Source organism: Monodelphis domestica, chromosome 1 (genome assembly GCF_027887165.1).
Source record: "Monodelphis domestica isolate mMonDom1 chromosome 1, mMonDom1.pri, whole genome shotgun sequence".
NCBI classification, from domain to species: Eukaryota; Metazoa; Chordata; class Mammalia; order Didelphimorphia; family Didelphidae; genus Monodelphis; species Monodelphis domestica.
Genome location: NC_077227.1, coordinates 41,550,201 through 41,567,953, shown reverse-complemented (window position 1 = coordinate 41,567,953; position 17,753 = coordinate 41,550,201). Strand labels below are relative to the sequence as shown.

The 17,753-nt window shown below is 35.5% G+C and overlaps 1 protein-coding gene across 3 annotated transcripts in view; it reads left to right on the top strand.

Moving 5' to 3' along the window:
• Nucleotides 1–17,753, top strand: part of IQGAP1 (IQ motif containing GTPase activating protein 1) — a 111,291-nt gene that overhangs the window by 63,870 nt on the left and 29,668 nt on the right. For all 3 annotated transcript variants that reach the window (XM_007478075.3, XM_001364376.4, XM_016424586.2), the window contains 9 exons: nt 8,777–8,867; nt 11,220–11,387; nt 12,895–13,037; nt 14,290–14,460; nt 15,455–15,538; nt 15,637–15,708; nt 15,806–15,875; nt 16,920–17,128; nt 17,486–17,641. In XM_007478075.3, coding sequence (XP_007478137.1) covers nt 8,777–8,867; nt 11,220–11,387; nt 12,895–13,037; nt 14,290–14,460; nt 15,455–15,538; nt 15,637–15,708; nt 15,806–15,875; nt 16,920–17,128; nt 17,486–17,641 — 1,164 coding nt within the window. The remainder of the gene's footprint in view (nt 1–8,776; nt 8,868–11,219; nt 11,388–12,894; nt 13,038–14,289; nt 14,461–15,454; nt 15,539–15,636; nt 15,709–15,805; nt 15,876–16,919; nt 17,129–17,485; nt 17,642–17,753) is intronic.

The window sequence follows — 17,753 nt, the reverse complement described above, 5'->3', positions numbered from 1 at the left end:
GCTTTTGAAGTTCTGATCTCTCTAGTAAACTTATTGAAGCAGTTTTCTAATGGCTATTGGGTATTCTTGGTCTATCAAGAAACTCATTTTATAGCTGTTTTTTATCTTATTAGTAACTGAATTTAAAATATTAAGGCAATTGTCAACATATGTATTCTAATCTCACCCCTCTTCCCCCAACAAAACAAAACAAAATCAGCAATCACTTGATTTTAAGAAGAGAAACAATTTCCAGAAATTTTTCACTTAGAAGAAATTTGGCTTCTGAACCTTTTGCAATCTAGAAAAATAGCAAAAAAAAAAAAAGGCCAAATCATTAGGTGGTACCAGGAAAGGTTCTGCAATAGTCATTCTGTTTACATTTATTAAGCTTCTAATATGATATAAAACATGCTAAGTGCTGGGGGAAATTTTTTAAAAAAGCTTAGAAAAGATATTCTTGCTCTTGTGTGGTACATATCAGTAAGCAAATAAGTTACATGCACAAATAACTATAAGATTTAATAAATGAATAATGTGTTAGAGGAGAAAAGGTAGGTGGATAAAGTACCCCACCTGGAATCGGGAAGACTTGAGTTTAAATCTAGTCTCAGATTTACTTACTAGCTGTGTGACTTGTACAAGTCACTTAGCCCTTGTTTGCCTAAGTTTCCTTAGCTGTAAGATGAGCTGGAGAAGGAAATGGCAAACCATTCCAGGATTTGCCAAGAAAACCACAAAGACGATCACAAAGAGTCAGTCACAAAAGAAACAACTCAACCACATGCATTAGAGAGATGGAAATTAGAATGCTATGAGAGTTCTTAGAATACCTTCCTGGAGGAGAATGACTTTTGATGGACTTTAGAGACAGATAAAAAATTATATATAGATATAGATATAGATAGATAGATATAGATATAGATATATATTTACATGCACAAATGTATAGACTATAATGTAGCTTAGGTAGATGAGAATGATGGTAGATAAAAGAGTGAAGGAATGTAGATAGGGTGAACTGCTCCTCAAGGTTTGAATGTATGCACATACTCATATATTTTTCTCTTTAACTTTTGCCTTTTCTTAACTGTTTCTTTTCCTTCTTCTTGAGTATTACTTTATACCCCCCTTTTCTCTCTTTCTCTTGTCCTCCAAATCATTTTCATTCTCTGTCCCTTCTCTTTATGAGGAATGATTGTATCAGCACATATCTACATTTATTTAGGAGCTTAATAAGTAGTTTATTAGATGAAGGCTTCCTTATTCAGGACATCTTTCATTTTTCTATAATTCATGTGCTTCTAGGTACTAATCACATTTAATAGTTCTTAGAGTTCATTTTGGATGGTAGATAATTATATTTTTCCTATCATTGAACATACTATTGGTTCTCAGAAACCATTGGTTTTTCTTTTCTTTCTGTTGATTCTAACCCTACTTTCTGGGATCAGGCAGTACAAGCCTGATATCTCTTTCACCTAATAACCTTTAAACATTTTTGTTAAATTGAATCAAGCAACCCTAGTTTCTTCAAATCATTTTGGTATGGCATACTTTCCAATCTTGGAAATGAGACATTTGTAGTGATGTTTGCTCTAAATTTCTCCCAGATTATTTCCTTTTAATTATATCCTTTCTAATTTTATCTGCATTGGTTTTGTTTATTGCAAAAAACTTTAAATTTTATGTAATCAAAATTATCTATTTTACTTTCTGAATTTTACTCATCTCTTATTTGGTCATGAACTCTACTCCTTTCTATAGATTGAAAAGGAAATTTCCTTGTTCCTCTAATTTGTTTATGATTTGATTTTTTTTTTAAATCTCTAGGTCATGTATCAGTTTAGGGTTTAGAATGGATTTTGTCGTGTAGTGCAACATATCTTAGTAGTTGAGTTTTGCCCTGGAATGGAATGGGATGCCTCAGGGTAGCATTGCATGTCTTCAGTCAGAGTCTGGATTGCTCCTGGGGGAGGATATTATAGAGAAGGTTCTTCAGTTCAGGTCAGTGAATGTTTATTAAATGCCCACTATTCACAAGACAGGGAAGGTGGTCCTGGAGAATTAAAGAAAAAAATAGAAGTCTCCACCACAAAGGAGCTTATTTTCTATTGGGAGGCACAACAAGATTCAAATAGGTAACTAGAAAGTATGTGATGAGTGAAAGTCACAGAACCTCAGTTTGCTTCATCTTCCTCATCTATAAAAAGGAGATAATAGTAGCACCTATCACCTAGGTTTGTTGTGAGGATCAGGTTCAATCATGTTTGTAAGAGACATAGTATCTACCACATAGTAGATCTTTGTTGTGGTTGTTATCCTTGGGCTGATGTGTATAAGCTGAGAGTGAAGGGAATGAGAAATATTGATAGATAAGAAAGATGTTGTGGAGGTAGGTTCTCTAAGATTTAGCAACTCATCGTATAAGAGGCTAAGAGAGGCGTTCCAAGATTTTGAACTTGGGTGACTAGTCTAGATGATAGTGTAGGTCTGGGCTTTCTTTTAAGGGATGAGAAGCATATGGGGAGGGATCAGCCTTGACAAGGCTCTAAAAACCAACCAAATAAAAGCCCAGTTCTTTTCCTGCACTGTATAAAGATTTTAAGGACTGTTTCCCTTTTGATCATGAGAATGTACTGTTCTTTGTTAAGGCAGATTCTGCTTGAGTTGAAGTGTGAGCTGAATGAAGGACCCCAATGAAGAGCTTGTATTGATAGACTGCTTTAAGGTTTACCAAATATTCATTTCACCCAAACCTTGGAAGATTAGACAATATAACTGTTTTTGTATTTATTTATATTCAGAGAGGATCAGAGATTAGTTTTGGATCTGAAAGCTGCTTTATGCCAGAATTGCCCCTGGAATCCATGTTTTCCAATTCTATATCCTGCTTTCTCAAGAAAGTTTGAAACTGAAATATGGATGGTTTGGTTTTTATGCCCAGACAATAATGAGATGATCAGAAAGGGTCCAGTTAAGCTTTTAGTGTCTTGTCATAACCTTTTGGTCAGCCCTTTTATTGCTGTTTTGAACCATTTAAAATCTCCTTTTCTTTTTTGTATATATGTATTAATAACCAGCTCCATTTTAAGTGCCTTCAGGGTAAATAAAGGTCTTGCTTTACTCTTTTTCACATCCTCCATGGCATAGATGCTCAGTCTCTATTTACTGATTTGATTTGATATCCTTGTTTGGAATCTGACTCTAAGGAGATTGGAGAATGTGCAGTTGCCCTTATGGTCCTTTCCCATTTGATTTGGGCCTGATGGAATTGAGTCTTATCTGAAGAATTGACTGACTCTATACTGAGGGAACATGCTTTATTATAAGAGGAATGGTAGCAGAGTGACCAGAGAAAGAAGCAGCAAGGGGGTATGGTGAAGAGGTAAGGGAAGGGGAAGGGAAAGGTTCTCAGGATGCTCTTTATCTTGTTTACTTACTAAGGAAGGAATCATTTGTTTGGGCTATTGTTGCCCTTTGTTTCCAGTGAATTGACTTTTACCCAAGGTTGACTCCCTCCTGTGTATGTGTGTGTGTGTGTGTGGAGGGGGGAGAGCAAGCCCTGAATGTAAATGGATGCTAATGATATGTTAAGCACCCCATGGCAACTTTTGGTCAAATTTTGCTCTTTTCTGCACAGACTTTAAGGAAGCAGTGATTGTGGAAGTTGAGCATTATTTGAACCTAATCCTGTGTGACTGGGAAATTATAGGGGAACCAACCAAGGACCTAGGATATATGTGTGGGGAGTTTTCTCATAGTTGTAAATCTAAGCTGGCTGTGTGTCTTACCTGAAAGGTGACTCCATACTAATCATTCCACTATTGGTGCTAATGAGAATAGATCACTGTAGAAGCACTGAGAGATTTTTGATTTAATATCTATTTGTTAACCTCCTTCCAATTTTATCCACACAGCTCTCAGAATGATCTGTCTCATCTGGTTTCACATCAGATTCTAAGTCTGAATTTCTCGGAGACTGTTCCCCTTATTCTAAAATTCTAAATTACTTTTCAGTGGTTTTTGAGATGTCAGTCTTCTTCATTCTCCTGAGTAATGTTTGGCAAATGAGCTTTTGGTTTAAAGCAGTGTTGTCTGCAGTTTTTATATTTCTTTGCTTATCAGGAGCATATGAGGTGTTTGCTGCTTCAGGCATTTCTAGACCCATTGTAGTTAAGTTTCACATCAGTTAAACTTTTAAGTAATGATGTATGTAATGATTTCCCATTACATAAATGGTAAAAGGATATGAACAATTCTCAGAAGAACTGCAAAATATTCACAACTACGTGAAAGAGTGCTTCAAGGAACTAATAATACAAGAAATAAAAATTGGAACCCTGAGATTTCACCTCATATTTTGTAAATTGGCAAAAAAAAAAAGACATGATCATCATTGGAGAGATTGTGGCTAGATAGGCAAACTAATGCATTGTTGGTGGAGCTGTGAAATGGTTACAAGCAAGTTAGAATTATGCAAATAAAATGATTTAAATGTCCACACCTTTTGAACCAGAGACTCCATTCCTGGACTTATACCCCAAGGAAGCCACTAATAAAAAAAAAAAGTCCCTATATATTCCAGAGTATATATAACAACACCTTTTTTTAACCCTTTTATTTTAGGCCTTCTTAATAATTGAGATAGAAGGGTAAGGTCTAGGCAAACTGAAGTCAGATTTGATGCCAGGTTCTCCTGACTCCACTGAAATACTTTTTGTGATAATTTGGAATTGGAAACAAAGTAAATGCCTTTGAATTAGGGAGTGGCAAAATTAATGTGATATATTAATATAATGGAATACTACTGTGCTGTAAGAAATGATATATGTGATGAATACAGAAAAACCTGGAAAGATCTACATGAAATGATGTGGAGTGAAATAAGTATTCACAGTGACTTCACAACATCCATAGTGACTTACTAAGTGGGGAGGATACATCAAAAAATCAAAAGTAAATGTCACAAAATTATAGTGATCTAGCATGACTGAAAAGAAGAGATAGAAGACAGCTATACCTACTCTTCTTAGAGGGTGGGTTTCAGTTGTACTGACATTTTCCCCTCTCTGTAAAAAATACTGTTTTTCCTATGGGATGGTTCCCAGGGAGGAGGAGGAGAGGAAGGTGTACTGTGGAAATATTAATAAAACCTTGGAAAAGAAAAAAAGGAAATGATGGGAGGACTCATGTCTTTAATTTTTTCAGTTTCTCATCTTTCAAAATTGATGGTTTAGTAAAGAATTTGAATTGATGCTTCTGTAATTACATCCAGTGTCCTTTTTATCTTTTTTTTTCTAATTTGGTTTCATTTTTGGTATTTTTTGTCATCAGTTGATGATATGAGTACCCACAGATAGTTTATTCTAAAATGCCCCCCACATAAGTAACTTATTTATTGTCTGTTAATATGTAATTAGTCTCAGTGAGGAGACCAAGCTATCACTCTTTGCAGATGATATGAATGATGGTCTACTTAAAGAACCTTAGAGAATCAACTAGTCAAAATAACAACTTTAGCAAAGTTGCATGATACAAAATAAACCCACATAAGTCATCAGCATGTCTATATATTTCCAACACATCTCAGCAGCAAGAATTAGAAAGAGAAATTCCATTTAAAATCACCCTAGACAACATAAAATACTTAGGAATCTATCTTCCAAGACAAACACAGGAACTATATGAACACAACTACAAAACACTCTCCATGCAATTAAAATTAGATCTAAACAATTGGAAAAACATCGATTGCTCATGGGTAGGATGAGCTAACATAATAAAAATGACAATCCTGCCCAAATTAATTTACTTATTTAGTGCCATACCCTTTGAACTACCAAAATACTTTTTTACTGAATTAGAAAAAACCATAAAGTTCATTTGGAAGAACAAAAGTTCAAGGATGTCCCGGGAAATCATTTAAAACAATGTGAAGGAAGGAGACCTTGCAGTCCCAGATCTCAAACTATACTATAAAGCAGTGGTCATCAAAACAATTTGCTACTGGCTAAGAAACAGAAAGGAGGATCAGTGGAATAGACTAGGGATAAGTGACCTCAGCAAGAGAGTCTATGATAAGCCCAAAGATCCCAGCTTTTGGAACCAAAATCCACTATTAAAAAAAAACAAACTGCTAGAAAACTGCTGGGAAAATTGGAAGACAGTATGGGAGAGATTAGTTTTGGATCAACATCTCACACCCTACACCAAGATAAACTCAGAATAGGTGAATGACTTGAATATAAAGAAGGAAACTTATAAGTAAATTAGGTGAACACAGAATAGTATACATGCCAGATCTTTGGGAAAGGAAAGATTTTAAAATCAAGCAAGAACTAGGAAAAAATCACAAACTATAAAATCAATAATTTTTATTACATCAAATTAAAAAGATTTTGTTCAGACAAAACCAATGCAACCAAAATTAGAAGGGAAGCAACAAATTGGGAAACAATCTTCATAACAAAAACCTCTGACAAAGGTCAAATTACTCAGACTTATAAAGAGCTAAACCAGTTGTACAAAAAAATCAAGCCATTCTCCAATTGATAAGTGGGCAAGAGACATGACTAGGCAATTTTCATTTAAAGAAATCAAAACTTAATAAGCACATGAAAAAGTGTTCTAAATCTTTTACAATCAGAGAGATGCAAATCAAAACAACTGAGGTATCACCTCACGCCTAGCAGATTGGCCAACATGACAGCAATGGAAAGTAATAAATGCTGGAGGGGATGTGGCAAAGTTGGGACAGTAATGCATTGCTGGTGGAGTGGTGAATTGATCCAACCATTCTGGAGGGCAATTTGGAACTATGCCCAAAGGGTGATAAAAGACTATCTGCCCTTTGATCCAGCCATAGCACTGCTGGGTTTGTACCCCAAAGAGATAATAAGGAAAAAGACTTGTAAAAGAATATTTATAGCTGCACTCTGTAAGGGGTAAAAATATATTATACTAGTGTTCACCAGGGATTAAAATTCAATCCAGATAAAATACTCAAGTCAGCTTGAGATTTTTTATGGTGGTTTAATTACAATAGTAGGAAGAAAATAAGAAGAAGAGAGAAAGGGGAAAGGGAATTGGACTGCTCTGGCAAGCCAGGTAGGAGTTCAGAGGCCTAGGCCAGGGGGCCTTCTCAATCTAGCTTGGCTTCCAGCCATGAGCCCTCCTCCGAGATGAGGGACCTCGTAGGAGGATAACGCTTTAGGAGGTAAGGGAAAAGAGAAATCAGCCTAAGAACGCCGTCACGAGCTCCCAACGCTGAAAGCCCAACGTCTCCGCCAGAGTGAGAGAGAGGAAATGACTCGAAATATATAGACAGTTCTTTACATCACTTCCTGTGTCTCACATGTACCAATTGTAGCTTAAGCTTGACTTAGGACAGCCCAGGGGGTCTGTCAGTTGTTTATTTGTTACTTGCTAGCACACGTCAGTTATAGGCCATCCTCCTCAACACTTAATCCTTAAGTAGGGGTAGAGAAAATCTAAAATTCACAACTCTTTGTGGTGGCAAAAAATTGGAAAATGAGGGGATGCCCTTCAGTTGGGGAATGGCTGAACAAATTGTGGTATATGTTGGTGATGGAATACTATTGTGCTAAAAGGAATAATAAAGTGGAGGAATTCTATGTGAACTGGAACAACCTCCAGGAAGTGATGCAGAGTGAGAGGAGCAGAACCAGGAGAACATTGTACACAGAGACCGATACACTGTGGTACAATCGAATGTAATGGATTTCTCCATTAGTGGCAATGCAGTGACCCTGAACATCATGGAGGGATCTATGAGAAAAATCACTATCCACATTCAGAGGAAAAACTGTGGGAGTAGAAACAGAAGAAAAACAACTGCTTGATCACATGGGTGGATGGGGATATGATTGGGAATGAATACTCTCAATGATCATCCTAATGTAAACACCAACAATATGGAAATAGGTTTTGATCAAGGACACATATAATACCCAGTGGAATTGCGTGTCAGCTACAGGAAGGGTGGGGGGAGGGAAGGAATATGATTCTTGTAACCAAGGAATAACGTTCAAAATTGACTAAATAACTTTCAATGAAAAAAAGAAAAAGATGTAATTAGCCTCGTTTTGAGGTTAATGTTGGGTGTGTGCCACAGCCAAAACCTTACAAACTCTCTCTTCTTGGAAAAAATATTCATGATTTGAATAGCATACAAACATTGGACTCCCCCATCCCATGGAAGAATGTGTTTGAATGCTTTGGGGTAAAATATGATATTAACTTCCTCATTTGCCTCTTTGATGACAGCTTGTGAGATGTCTTTCTGTGAAGCTTCAGTTTTAGAGCACCAACAATTCAGTATTTGAAATGTTTTTTTCCTTCATTCCATTACTGTCATTGTGTTGAGGGGCCACAAACATCTCAAATTTGTTTTTTATTTCCCATAGTGATTAGTAGTCAGCTAGTCTGGTCCTTTGCAGAAACTGCAGTCTGTTCTTACATCATCTTTGGAACTTTTCCAATTGGGAGAACCTGCTAGAACCATGTGCTGCGCAGTTTGTCCCTCTGAGAACAAAAGAGCGTTTCGGTAGCCTGAGGAGGCAATGACCAGAGAGAGCTTTTTTGCTCACCAGCCTGTCATTAACTACTGCTAAGAATAGACAAATTTTCAATGACACTTTCCTTTTAGACCAGAGTAACATCATTATATTTTGTTTAGGAATGAGCTATTAGTCATATGGCCATTAACATCTACACCTTCAGTTTGCATTTCATTTGGGCATTTAATAGTGGTCTCTTCTTTACCAATTCTTAGGAAATTCAGGATGAATCAGCTGTGCTATGGCTGGATGAAATTCAAAATGGGATCTGGCAGGCAAACAGAGACACAGAAGAGGCACAAAAATGTATGTATTGTTTTCTAATTTTTGTTTTGTATCATTTATCTTTAGTATTCTTAGGAGAATGCCAAAATGAGGTTGTATCAGTCTCCATTGTGACCCAGTTGTATGTGAGATATATTGTATATGAGAACAAATATGTGGATAAATTTATAAATCTACATTGTCTTTAATGTTCTTCTTTTGTATTGATTTTTTAAATGTAACAAGACAAGCCTAAATCACCATGGAAATTACCAGCTAACAGTTAACAAAAACATAACAGAGTGGTTGTTTTTGGAAGAAGACTTATTATATAGGCTTTTTACCCTTTTGTAATTTGTCTTTTGTTTATGTGCTTTTTTTTTTAACCCTTCCCTTCTTTGTATTGGTTCTAAGGCAGAAAGAAGAGCAGTAAGTGCTAGTCAGTGCAAGTCAGTTAAGTGACTTGCCCAAGGTCACCCAGGGAGGAAGTGTCTGAGGCTAGATTTGAATCCTGGACTTTCCATCTCTAGGCCTGGCTTTCTATCCACTGAGCCACCTACCTGCCCTCTTAATTTTTTCAAAATATTATATTCCCCCCCCTCCACCCCAATTACATGTAAGAACAATTTTAATATTAATTTTCTCTAAAATTTTTAATTTCCAAGTTCTTTCCATCCTTCCCTTACTCCTTCATTACCCTCCCCCTCCCTGAGATGGTAAACATTATGGTATAGATTTTACATGTCCAATCTTGTAAAACATCTTTCCATATTGGTCATTTTGTGAAAAAGATGTCAAACAAAAAAAAAAAAAAAGAAAGGGAAGTATAGTATACTTCAGTCTTCATTCACACTCCATCAGTTCTTTCTCTGAGGACAGATGGCATTTTTCATCATGAATCTCTGGGATTGTCTTGGATCACTGCATTGCTGAGAATAACATGATCATTCACAATTGTTCTTCAAAAAATATTGCTGTCAATATGTGCAATGTTTTTCTGGTTCTACTCACTTTACTTTGTATCAGTTCCTGTAAGTCTTTCCAGATTTTTCTGAAATCATTCTACTTATCATTTCTTATAGTATAGTATTATTCATTTACAACCATATACTATAACTTGTTCAGCCATTCCCCAATTGAGGAATATCCCTTCAATATCCCATTCTTTGCCACCACAAAAAGAACTGCTCTATTTTTGTGCAGACAGGTCTTCTCCCCACCCCAACCCCCTTTTTGGAGGGTGATATGGATCTTTTTGGGATACAGACCTAGTGATATTGTTGGAACAAAGGTATGCAGAGTTTTGAAGTCCTTTGGTGATAGTTCCAAATTGTTCTCCAGAATGGTTTGATTAAATCATAACTCCACCAACAGTGCCTTAGTGTCGCAATTATCCCAAATCCCCTCCAACATTTATCATTTTCCTTTTCTGTCATATTGACCATTCTGATGGGGGCCTTGCCTCAGTTGTTTTAATTTGCATTTCTCTAATCGCAAATGAGTGATTTAGAGCATTTTTCTTCATATGACTATAAATAGCTTTGACTTCTTTATGTTCACTTACTGTTTATATCATTTGACCAATTATTAATTGGAGAATGTTATATTTTTATATATTTGACTTAATTTCCTATATTTGAGAAATGAGACCTATAACAGATACTTGATATAAAAAATTTTCTCCCAGCTTTGTTTTTTTTCTAATCTTGGTTGCATTAGTTTTGTTTGTACAAAACCTTTTAAATGTAATAATAATAAAAATTATCCACTTTACAAACTGTAATGCTCTATCTCTTGTTTGGTCCTTAATTCTTCCTTTCTCCATAGATCTGATAGGTAAACTATTCTGTGGTCCCTGAATTTGCTTATTGTAATACCCTTTATATTTAAATCATGAGCCTATGTTGACTATATCTTGGTATAAGATGTGAGATGTTATTCTATCCCTAGATTCTGACATACTGTTTTCTAATTTTCCCAGTAGTTTTTTTCAGTGAATTCTTGTTCCAGAAGTTTGGATCTTTTGATTTATCAAACACTTAATCACTATGATCATTAGGTTTTATGTACCTAATTCATTCTACTGCTCCACCACTATTTTTTGGCCAGTACCAAATTGTTTTGGTGATTACATCAAATATAGTTTGCGATCTAGTATTCCTAGGCCACCATCTTTGTCAGTGCTTTAATTTTAACAAGTTAGTACTAGCCATTGACCAGAGTTTGGTTGCTATGTAATGTCTTCTCTTAAGTAGTTGTAGTTAGTATACATATTCTTTTGTTTCTCTTTCTTATTCTGTGTCACTTTTGATATGCCTTTGTGTTTTCTTTGGGTATTTTGTTCCTCATAGCTAAATTCTTAATGTTTCTAATAATCCCTCCTACTTGTGTCAGTTGCCTTAGGAGTTTTGGCTATTAATGAAGCAGTTGATTCTGGTGATGTTGCCCAGACCCTCAGTGCCCTTCGTTCTCCTGATGTTGGCCTGTATGGAGTCACCCCTGAATGTGCCGAATCTTATCAGAGAGACCTTGAAGATATGAAGAAGAAAAAACTTGCAGCAGGTAAATAGAAAAATAAGAATGTATTTTTTTATGAGGAAAATTAACGGATAAGAATTTGGGAAAGAACTTTATGGTTATAGCACACCGTCTTTGAAAGAAGGAAACTATCCTTACTCTGAAAGCATTTCTATTGTACATCAAGTATCCCATTCGTTGCTGCCAATAAAGACCATTGGTGGGCAACTATGTTGATTACTTCAGAGGTTGGTATGGAAGAAGGACTGAATCAGGTAAGTGTGACTTCCTTGATAAGATTAGGTAAGTCTTTAGACAGCTGTAATTTTTTTTTATCTGTTAAAATAGTGGGTTAAAAAATAAGACTTTTCATTCAATTTGTAGACATTATAGAATCTCTAGGATGTAAGATCTAGATGTAGGAATAAGAAATAATGAAGGGAGCAATCTGTGATTCTGTTTATCTAAGAGGTTCATTGCATCACCATTTGTAAAAGAAACAGAGAAGTGTTAAACTAGGAACTGCCTCATTCTACTTTTGGGGAGGCTAAATAACTGCTTAAATTTCTAGGTCTACCCAGTGGAGTTTTGGTCTCTGAAGAACCTGGGAAAGAAAATGGGTCCCATATTACATTCATTTAATTTTATTGAAAGTAAATTAAAACTTAGATAATACTTTTGACAAATGAAAGTTTCTCCTGTGTTTTGACTATTCTTATGCCATTTGTATGAATTAAATAAATGTAGAAGTGGATACTTGTGAGATACTATGTTGGTTTGTAAAATGGGAATAATAATAATACATGTCCCACCTACATTTTTTTTTTAATATTTACCTTCTTAAACCATTACCAAATCCTCTCGCTCTAGAACCAATGTTCTCTCTCTAGGCATCATACTGCCTCCACATTTATTTCTGGGTTTCTGTTTCTTCATGTATGTCTTCTTTTACATATAGCCCATGGATGTATCTCTTCTCCTCCTAGAGACCCTCCTTCTAGCCTCATTTTTCCTCCCAGAATTACCCAAGTATCTAAGACATCAGCCTCATGGTGCTTGACACAGATAGGCAATGGAATAATAAAATAACTCACTTTTCTATATTATTTTTTCAACTAATATCTGCCATCTTAGATTCAATGCTGTGTATTGATTTCAAGCCAAAAAAATGGTAATGGGTAGGCTTTGGGGGTTAAATGACTTGCCCTGGGGTTACACAGCTAGGAAGTTTCTGAGGCCAGATTGGAAACTAGGACCTGTCTCTAGGCCTTTCTCTTTAACTACTGAGCAGCCTGGCTGTCCCCAGTCAAACTGTTTTGAGAATCAAATGAGAGAATGTGTATGAAAGACTTTAAATTTTAAAATGCTTTATAAATGTATAGTTTTATGATATTTTCTATCACCTTGTAGGTCAACAAGAATTTATTAAGCACTTTGTGCCAGCATTGGGCTAACTGCTGGAGATAAAAGATAGAACCAGTCCTGTACACAAAATAGATGCTTATTAAATATTTGATTAAATGAAATTTTATTTATTTTTCCTTGCTTCTAGGCGACAATAATAGCAAGTGGATGAAGCACTGGGTGAAAGGCGGGTACCATTATTACCACCACTTGGAAACCAAAGAAGGCGGGTGGGATGAGCCCCCAGGCTTTGTGCAAAATACAACCCAACTCTCTCGGGAGGAGATCCAGGTAGGTGGCTTTATGAAAGAGAGGCCCTATTCTAAAATAAGAATTATTTCCTCTCCAGTTGGTTAGATAATGGTTTTGCATTCAGATTGAATATTGATGGTATGGTGGCAAAACTTTAAATGAGAAACCAGGATGTAGGAATTGTATATTAAAGCTCCCAAGTCTAACCTAATTAATTATAATGAAGACTATTTAGATTCCTCAAAAATATCTGAATTATGTAGTTTTAAAAGAAACATAATTGTTGATTTGTTTCTAATGACCGATTTAAAATTAGATATGATGAAATGATCAATCATTGCTGGCCATAGTAGACATCTTCGTAAAGGTAAAGGAAAAAGAGTTTTTTCCAGAATGTGGATTTCTAGTGACCTATGGCTAGGAGGAAAGTGTCATTATTTTGATGTTTTAGTACAGTGGTTCTAGTTCTAGTTCTGTTCTGGTTAATTGCAAGAAACTTACTTAGGCCTGTTTCCTTGCTAGTAAAATGACGGAGTTGTGTCCAAGATCTCTTTTGTTGAGAACTTCCTAGTAGCAAATTGGATTCCATCTTAATAGTGTTCAGTCATATCCTTTTGGAGGTTGACAACAGGGAAGATTGTATCTTGGTATGACGTCAATCATTAGGTAAGATTAGAGTAACCAGTGACAGGAAGTGAAGTGAAAGTTTAGAAATGAGTTGTCCTCCACCAAGACCTAGTGATAAAAATGCAGTTGAGAACCTTCTTAAGCTATTAAACATATTTAGGCACACAGTCCTTGTCCAAAAAAGAGTTAGAGGGCTAAAGGATCAAGTTCTGAGTAAAGTGAACTAGGTTGTTTTTATCTTGTAGCTCTAACTTGAAATTAATATCTTTGCGGCTTAATTAAGAATTGCACAGAATTAATTAAAAACTATCAAGTATTAAGTAATGCTGTTAACTCTGGTTCTTAGAATCATAGACAGGAATAGATGAATCTGATGGTATGACATTAGGGAAGATAAACATATTGGAAGATAAAAATCAATAAGATTCTGATGATGAAATCTTTTTAAAAGGAAGAAAATTCTAAAAGTGTCTGGAGTTGGCCATGGAAAATGGACATTGGAAAACAGTGAGCTAGTCCTTTGAGGAAGAACTAGAATGGATTTATATTATGCGTTGTGAAACTGGATTTCTTTGTCATGAATGATGCTTTTATATCATTTATATTTTTAAGTTCTCTTGTTTTTAATGCAATAACTCTGATATTATTCAATTTGTTGTTGAAGAGTTCCATCTCTGGGGTGACAGCTGCCTACAACCGGGAACAATTGTGGCTGGCCAACGAGAGCCTAATCACCAAGCTTCAGGCTTCTTGTCGTGGGTACCTAGTTCGTCAGGATTTTAGGTCCCGGATGAATTTCCTCAAGAAGCAAGTCCCTGCTATCATTTGCATTCAGGTACTTTGTTTAAAAGTTTTCTGTGCAGGATGAGCTTTTTAATACTGAGTAGGTAGAAAGTTCAACTTTTATAATTGATTTTCTCAGATAGTTCTTTTATCTTTTTGGTATCTATGATCCCTCATTTCTGTGATCTGTAGTTGTAATCCATAATGTTAGACTTTCACACCTAGTGGTCAGCATCAAGAAAGCCCTGGCTACTAGGTATAAAAATCTATTATCAAGTAAGAAGCAGACCTGACATTTTTACTACCTTAAAAGAATACTAGATGTGGAACCAAGAGGACCTGTGTTCTAGTTTTAGTCTTGTTATTTATTACCTAAGTAACCTTTGTCAAATTATTTAACCTTTTTGAGCCTGTTTCCTTTTGTGAAAATGGAGATAGTACTTTTTATACTACCATCCTCATAGTGCTATTGTGAAGATCCAATGAGACAATGTCTGGAAAGTACCTTGTAAGAGTATCAATTCCTACGTAAATTTGAGGTATTTTTATTCTTATCCTTCTTTGTGTTTAAGGAAGACTAGGTCAGAGGGTATCAACTATTTTGTTTTGAACAATATTTGATTTCAAATGAAACTAATGAATAGGAGGACATATTGGAAAGAGTAATAGATATGAAATCATGAGACCTGGATTCTAGTATTGGCTCTCTTGTTCATTTGTACAAGCAAGATACCCTCTCTGATCCATAGTCCCTTTATCTCTAAACATGAAAATAAATGATAGTTGCCACTAACTGGTTTTTTGTAAGTTTCAAATTAAATGCGATAGTATGCATGAAAGAGTTTTGAAGAGTCAAAATAAATATAAGGTGATATAGAAAATGGAAAGTTATATAGAAAATGGAAGTTATATAGAAAGTTACATAGAAAATGGAAGTTGTGATGCTGTATCTTCACCTACATTCACATACTGAGTCAGGCTAGGAAAGAGGTTCTATCCCAATGACTAGAGAAAACCAATTGCATTTTGATTTTTGATGGTTTCAGTCTCAGTGGCGGGGGTACAAGCAAAAGAAGGCATATCAAGATCGTTTAGGATACCTCCACTCTCATAAAGATGAAGTTATAAAGGTATGTTGGTTTATATAGTCTTAAAAATGATATTCCTCTCTTTGGCAAGGGTTAGGGTAGAAAGAGATTATCCGTTTTTCTTTGTTGCTTTTTCACAGATTCAGTCCCTGGCAAGAATGCATCAAGCTAGAAAGCGCTATAAAGACAGGTTACAGTATTTCAGAGACCATGTAAGAACCCTCTTGTGACTTCCCAGTATAATAGTTTTGCTGTTTTTATTGTCTTAATGAGAACATGATTTTTTTTCTTTTTTCCTTAATTCTTTAGATAAAAGAAATAATAAAAATCCAGGCCTTTATTCGGGCAAACAAAGCTCGGGATGACTACAAAACACTCAGTAAGTTAACTGCTGTATTGAGATGGTAATGGGGAACCTGTTGCATAGCAAAGAAAAAAATTTCAGAAAAACCAACTAGCATACCAGCTGTGTTCACAGTAAATGTAAATAATATTTCATGCCCTTGCTCCTTCCCTGTCCTCTGCAAAGAGGGGAGAAAAGTACATTTTCTCATCTTCTCTTTGGGGTCAGTGTTGTTCATTGTATTACATAGTGTTCAATTTTGTTTTGTTTCTGTTTTCATTGTAGACATGAGTTATTCATTTTCCTATTCATTCCTATTTATTTTCCACTTCATCTCTTTTTTGGTTTCTTCTGGCGTAGTAGTATTCCATTAAATTCATGTACCACAATTTATTATATTCCAATCTATTGTCCTTTTGTTCCAAATTTTTGCTACCAGAAAATGTTGCTAGTACTATTTTTGTGTATCTGGGACCTTTCTGTTTTTTTTTTAATATTCTTGGAATATATACCTCCTAATGATATCTGTGGGTCAAACAGTATGGGCATTTAGATACTATTTTTTTTTATCATAATTCCAGATTGCTTCCCAGAATGGCTGGACCAATTCAAAACTCCATCTACTGTGTATTTATCTTTACACAGTTACTCCAACTGTGACAATTTCCATTGTTTATTATCTTTTCCAATTTTCTTAGTGAGATAAAATCTCTAGAATTTTTGATTCAACTTTCTCTCATTTTTAGTAATTGAAACCAGTTTTCCATAGAGTTATTATTGGTTTGAATTCTTCATTTGAGAACTGTTCATATTTTTTGAACACTTATCAAAAATTCCCCCAGTCAAGAAATGACAGGATTATTATGGCTGTTTTATTCATTCTTGGCCCTATGTTTGTTTTTAATGGCCTATTATTGTGTGACTAGAATTGTTGGAGCCATCATGGGCTTTTGGTAAATCTCAAAACTTATACATCTCTATCTTGGATGTAAGTAGAGATATTTCTACAGAGAACTTTCTTTTTCCATGATCGTATTGATATTCTCTGAATCTTAGCATGTCTGGCATTAATTCTTGCAGTCAATGCTGAGGATCCCCCTATGGTGGTTGTCCGAAAGTTCGTACATCTTTTGGATCAGAATGACCAGGATTTTCAAGAGGAACTTGATCTCATGAAGATGAGGGAGGAGGTTGTGACCCTCATCCGAGCCAATCAACAGTTGGAAAATGACCTGAATCTCATGGATATCAAGATTGGACTTTTAGTAAAAAATAAAATCACATTACAGGTGACTATAAATTATAGAGACACTGGGCCTTTAATGGAAGACAGTCCTGTTCAGTCACTTCTCTCTTTTACTATCTTGGGTTTTCTCTTCCTTCTGTAAACTCCCTCTTTCTAGGTAGTTTTTAAATGCTTTGGGAATTATCCTATGAAAATTGCTCTGAAGTACTATTGGATAGGAGAAGGGATTAGAATGGAATTCAAATTCTGGGGCCTGAGTTGATTCTGGGATCTGCCAAGCTAAGTTGGTAAGTCTTATCAAGTTAGAAGGTGATTGAAGGGATTTGGTTGAGAATACATTTGTGTAATGTGAAATGCTCCTTTTGGAAAATATCTGACTTCTGTATCTGTTGTTTTCTAGGATGTGGTTTCCCATAGCAAAAAACTTACCAAGAAGAATAAAGAGCAGTTGTCAGACATGATGATGTTGAACAAACAGAGGGGAGGTCTTAAGGCTCTGAGCAAAGAGAAGAGAGAGAAATTGGAAGCTTATCAGCACCTGTTTTATCTGTTGCAGGTAAGTGATGTTAGTTCTCATTCACATAGGGAGTTGATAGAGTAGATGGCAGATCACTGACTTTTCACGTCAACTTTCCCTAATGAAAATACACGTAAAAACTATAAGATAT